Genomic DNA, 6,572 nt, shown 5'->3' with positions numbered 1-6,572 from the left:
TGCAGTGATTAATATTGCCGACTTGGACCTTGAGAGTTGAGACTACATCACCACTAGCATGTAGTATAATCTTCAACTATAATCAAATCAAAGCAACTTCAAATTGGGGGAGGGGGGAGGTGTTTGAGATGCACGCCCAACTAAATAAACTAGGCCACTGGAGATCAACCAAGTGGTGGTTCACACTCGGTTACCTAAGGTTTGGTGGTTCATAGTTTAGTCACCCGAGGTTTGATTCGCTAGAATCTCCTGATCAGGAAACTTTATTTGATTTCTATTTCACATATAATAATTAAACTCTTGTGCTTCACCAGGGGACAACCTTTGGGTGTGACCATGTCCAAGTGTAGAGGGGGGGGGGTGACCTAAGTGACATTTCCATGGGTGACGTCACAAAGCCAATAAACCTGCTTAATTATTATGTTGTAGTACTAACCAAATGTTTAACTAGCTCTCTTGATTGATAAGGGTATTAACGATGGTTGGGCTGGGGCAGGAGGATGATAAGCCTACCACTACAAATGCACATACCCAAATTGCACATTAATTTTCATTTTGTCACTGGCCATATAATTTTGTTGCCAATTATGCAAGCCAACAAATAATTATCCTGGCCTAGTTGCATCAAGAAGCTGACTAATTGCTACACACACAAAAAAGAAACCAACTAATTTGCATCAATAAACAGAAACATGCTTGTAAGTGCATTATGTCAGTTCACCAACTTGCACCTCTTCAAATTAACCCTAATTAACCAAATTTATCACTAATTTCTTTATGATCTGTAAATATAGCTTAAATATATATACTAGGTATGTACTCTTACATGTGTGTATTGTGTGTCACAAAGTCTTTTCTTCCAAATGCAACAAATCTAACTAACTAACCATTGACATCCTTAATCATTTTTTGCTAGCTCATTTGTCTCCAAACTTATCATCATCTCGCCCTTATATAGTATGTACAACTGGTAATTATCTATTCATGCACAGTTGTCGCATTGATGGCTTAATCACCTAGTTTAGCATGACCAAGACTTGTTCCTTGGATATTCACCAATCTACCGCTTTGACTTGTATCGACTTCATCGCTCTTTTGGTTTCTGATGTACAAATAATTAGCTTGAAACTCAGTTAGTCACATTCTGTACTCCATGGTTTCAAATTCACATGCTTCCTAATTAACATGAAACTAAGTGTGACACGTCACACATACATGAAGGTTATTTGCATCGATCGATGTAGAGACGCGGGGGTTTTTCAGTCTTTCTAGAGAAAAAACATCATGTACATACATCAACAGTTAATAAGGGTGCATGTAGACTATACATACGTCCGATGGTCAGAAGGATCGACGGCTGAGATCAACAGCATGTATGTACCTAGGAAGGAAAGTCAACGAATCCAGGTCATTCGAGCGCCTACCATTCTTATTTGTAGCTCTTCATCATCGAAGAGGACCCACGCAAATCCAGGTCAAGTGCAGCTAATATTGATGCTCCATGCAAAATACTGCAAACTAACCCCTTGTCGACCTTAGAACTTACAACAAGAAACTGATCCAAATCCAAACTTTTGGGCTGGACTGGGGACTTAAGCACACTCCTACAAAGTAATCATACTAATTAATATTGGTGCAAATGCATTGCACTGCATTACAAACCTAAGGGACCTACCGTACTTGCACTGAACTGGATTGAAATGGAATATTGAAAGCTGTCAATTTGGCCCTTGAGAGTTGAGTAGAGACTACAATATTTAATCACAAGCTAGTATATTCTTTAACTATATGCAACCACAGCCAAGTGGCGATTCTTAGTTTAGTCGCCTACCTGGCTAGGAATCCTTACTTATTGCATAGTTGCATACATAAAAAAGGTGCTTGACCGAGTCCAAGTAAAGTGGAGGTGATATAAACCTTATTTTTCAAGGATGGTGTCATCACCAAGCCTCTACCTTCTGGCGCCCAATGGCTTCATTGATTAGGGTAATAAGGATATTAAGAATGTATGGGACATGAGGATGCTTGCATGACAAGCACACCACCACAATGCACAAACTGAAAATTACATATTTTCTTTTTGGCATAGACTGTTTTATGCTCAATCATGCAAGCTAATACAATAATTAAGTGCTTATTACCTTGCTCATAGCCCCTTATATTGTTTCTCATAAGGAAAGTACGAAAAAATAGCTAGCTTGTTCCTCTGGTCTAATTGCATACAAATTAGACTAATCAATTAATTTATTCTATGTACCAACCCAATAATAGTACTTGTAGTAAGCTGTACTGCTAACAAGACTTGTACATCCATCTGGCCAGTTCTCTTCTCCAGCTTGTATCTCATCTAGTTGACCCTAGTTATTCAACCGACTAATTTTACTGTTGACTCACTTTTTTTTACTCCCTCCGTCCAAAATATAGTTTTGCTCGCCTCTGTATATAGCTCAAAGAACAGGCATCTGGTTCCCAATCACCATTTCTTCCAAAGAATGCGAAAATTCATTAGCAGTTGACCTTATCATTCACAAATCCTGGATTGTCTCTAGAGCTTATCATCATCATTTGGCATGTTACTTGTATAGTGCCACTGGCTTATACCTGCAAGTGGCACTAGTTATCTAGTACCTATATGATGTATCTATACACCTCGAGCGATCACATACATGGTTGCATGACTTCCCATCACATGATTTTGTTTAAGGGTAACCAAATGGCTTCAACAACTAAACTTGACCATGTCCTTTTCTCGCAATTATATTTTTCACCAATCTACCGCGTCGAACAAAATCCTCCGAGAACATGAGGATGCATGCATGAACCCTAGAGTTTTAGACCGTACATCTGATGAACAGAAGGAAAAAAAAGACTGGGATTGACCGCGCAACATACAGGAATACCAAGCCAATGTGTGGACGACTTCGTGCGAAAACTACAAGTCCTGCCCATGTAAGACAGATCGATATATCACTCGGTCAGCTATCCGTATAATATATACAAATACCTCAATTCAACTTGAAGATGAAATATGTCATGTGGGCTATATGTAAAAGGCCAATATATGCATTCAACTAGTACCAACAATCTCAACAAGGAGAGCCAATTCAGAGCAAACAGTTTAATGCAACTTGTGGCGTTAATCTATTCTTACGGTTGCTTATAATTACGGTCATATGATGCATGTTCTCCATAAGGTCAAGGTGTCATCATCAGGTAAGCCGCAATTTCCATTTTACTTGTATATCAATCATTTCAGTCCCTACATAGTACTTTCACCATCTGTGCCAACATGCATGTTCCTCGCATAAAAATAATTATATTGTAAAACCTAAATTTCATGATATTTTTTGAAATTTTTTATTGATGCTCCTTTTTTTTAATAAATAGTCAAACTAAGAAATATTTAACCTATAGAAATGCTAAAAGACCCTTATTTTGTCAGAGAAGTACATGATTCTACTAACCCTGCTCATGTCACACAAAAATTGTATCAATCTTCAATCTAGATTAAACAAAACATGTTCGTCCATTGTCTACAGAATCGTACTTTTTTTAACAAAACATAAAGTTTCTAGTAGTAAGAAACCAGACAAAAGGTATACAACTGACCCCACATCGCACAGATTATTTCATCCGCGTGTGATGTTGCCCCACATCCAACATGTTTGTGGTGATGGACCATATTGTTTGCGGCGAGGTATTTCAACCGCGTGTGAGGTATTCTGTTGTAGTGATATTATTTGTCTAGGTCCCAATGGAATACCACAAACCGTTACCGACCGGATCTTGGTTACAAGAAACAACTAAACTCAATGTGGTATTGGACTAGTCAAACAACTAAACTCATACGGCCACGTTTTAAAGGATGACGTCAGGAAACCAATTAACCAGCTTAATTATTATGTTGTCCTACTAACAAAATGAATTAGTTAGCTAGCTCCTAGCTAATTCTTGATTAGGGTATTAACAATGGCTAGCTGGGGCAGCAGAATGACAAGCCTACCACCACAAATGCACATATCCAAGTTGCGCATTACTTTTCATTTTGTCATTGGCTATTCAATTTTGTAGTCTGTTATGCAAGCTAACAATAATTATCCTGGCCACGTTGCATCAAGAAAGTAACTAATTTGCATCAAGAAATGAACTAGTATAAGGCTTGTAAGTGCATTTGGCAACACCAAAAAATAGCTTGCATCCCATCTAATTAACCAACTCAATCAATTTTTTGACGATTATATCTATATATTGCATATCTAGCTCAAATATATACTTGGCATGTATGCCTGTCCCGGTTATATACTCCCTCCGTCCGGAAATACTCTCTGTCCCAGTTGTCCTTTACATGTGTGCATAATCTGTCGCAAAGCCTTATCTTGCAAATGCAACAAATATCGCTAACAAGCCTTAATTATTCAATGCGCAGCTGTCGCATTGATGGCTTAATCACGTGGTTTAGCATGACCAAGACTTGTTCCTTGGATTTTCACCAATCTCTACCACGTTGACTTGTATCGACTTCATCATTCTTTTGGTTTTTGATGTAAAAATAATTACTACTCCGTGGATTGAAACTCAATTAGTCACACTCTCCGCTCCATGGTTTCACATGCACCTGCTTCCTAATTAACATGAATTTAAGCGCGGTATGTCACACATACATGAACATGAAGGTTTTGTGCATCAATCTATGTAGAGGTTGTGTGCATCTTTCGAGAAAAACATAACATCACACAAACATACGGCAACAAGCACGGGGATCAGGGTAGCCGCTGCCGTTCAAGGACTGCCGCGGTGGCGGCAAAGCTTGGGAGTTCCGCATCTCCTACTGGGGCGGCAGCGAGAGCTACGTGATGAGCAAAGGGCGCTAGCCTCTTCATCGACTGCCGCATCGGCGGCCCCAGAGTAGTAGTACCCTCGGCATCGGCGACACGCCTACTTCTGCGAGCAGCGGTGCCACAAGTCTACACACTCACCACACAGCAAACAGACAGACATACCAAAGGGTCAGGGCTTCACACGAGCGGCTGTTCGATGAAACCATTATGATGACATGAAAAAGGGCGCTAAAACGCAGACATGACGAATACTAAGCATTGTTCATCCAGCGCGGACGGCATCGCCTACATGATCTCTACTCAAAGGCCTCTACTCAAAGGCCCACTGGTTCTCCCTGCGGATCTCCTCCTCCTCCTCGGGCGTGAAGTCGTTCTTGATGTTGAAGGTCTTGCGGATCTCCTCCGGGGTCTTGCCCTTGATCATGTCCGCAACGGTCTGGCAGGTCAGGTCCAGCAGCCCCTTGATGTTCAGGAAGTTTGCGGCCTGAGAGGGGGCAAAAGGGGCAAAAAGAACAGCGGCGTGTCAGAGAGAAGCACTCATTTACAAAAACATACTTACTAGCTAATTAGACATTCTACATGGATGTTTTTGCGGCAAAACAAAAGACACAAAACAAGGTATGTATTGATCAATAGATACCGATTCAAAGCCCAGAACATGGGTTCAGGTGTCACAAGTGATCAACACAACTGGATCAAGATCAACAGTTCAAAGAAAATAGCATAACTGTGATAAAAACAGAGTCAGAGCTGATGCTACTACATTCTTGCAGAAAAGATGACAATTGTACACATGGATAAGTTGTGGAAATTCATGCATGGGTTCAGATGATGAGCACCACTTCTCATAACGCGTTGGCAACTATGTATGGAACAGTGAGGCAAGACAAAACATGGGATCAGGGTTAAGCAATGTATGGTCTTGGATTATGTAGATGCAACATATCTGAGATACCACCCTATCTAGAATGAAACAACCTATATAACAGTAACAAAACAAGTTGAAAGCAATACTACTGAACACCTGCGGAAAAGCTCAGAATTTTACAGTTGGCAACTATCACTTGGCAATAACAGGCATAATATGTGGTCATTTAGCTACCACTATGTAATGTATGTAATGTTGCTAGCACACCACAATCAGGCAACCGTGATAGATAGAAGAAGGCACGCAAAGTCGGATCCAGAAGATTAGACAGGATAATAAAGACATGGATGCAAGGTACGAAACAATAGTTTAATTGTGTAATTTAGCATCACTATGTAAAAAGCACAGCACAATTGACAGTAAACCAATGCTAGATAAACAACAGTGCACAATGATAAAAGACCATATATTACTGTTCTGTGTGGTCTGATGTTTCCACAAGTTAATCGCACATGAACTTGACATTCTAGATTCTACCACTGACAAAAAGTTGCAATTAACTGGCACGATGATCGAACATGGATGCCAATCAATTATTCCCAGGTTACTAACAAGAACATGGAACGGTCCCTGTGTACATCGAATACAATCTCTGTGTTCACGATATTTATCCAACCAATCTCCAGATTGCAGAGTAGGACGACCGCACGGGCCAATCATGCAAACCCTAACCTAATCCGCTCGAATCTAATCTGGCTCGATGACGGCGCGAGCAGCCCGTCCAACCTAATCTAAACACGGCAAGACGGGCAGACCAATCTCGATCTTGAAGGGGAACAGCATCAGGAAACAAAGAGTAGATCTGG

General features: G+C 40.4%; 1 protein-coding gene across 1 annotated transcript in view; it reads right to left on the bottom strand.

The window, feature by feature from the left end:
- Positions 1-4,979: 4,979 nt before the first annotated feature.
- Positions 4,980-6,572, bottom strand: part of LOC119288277 (SKP1-like protein 1) — a 2,321-nt gene continuing 728 nt past the window's right edge. The window contains exon 2 of the mRNA XM_037567911.1: positions 4,980-5,322. Coding sequence (XP_037423808.1) covers positions 5,149-5,322 — 174 coding nt within the window. The 3' untranslated portion in view covers positions 4,980-5,148. The remainder of the gene's footprint in view (positions 5,323-6,572) is intronic.

The sequence above is a fragment of the Triticum dicoccoides genome, chromosome 4A, assembly GCF_002162155.2.
Source record: "Triticum dicoccoides isolate Atlit2015 ecotype Zavitan chromosome 4A, WEW_v2.0, whole genome shotgun sequence".
NCBI classification, from domain to species: Eukaryota; Viridiplantae; Streptophyta; class Magnoliopsida; order Poales; family Poaceae; genus Triticum; species Triticum dicoccoides.
Note: the sequence above shows the minus strand (reverse complement) of the source record. Positions and strands in the feature narration are given on the sequence as shown.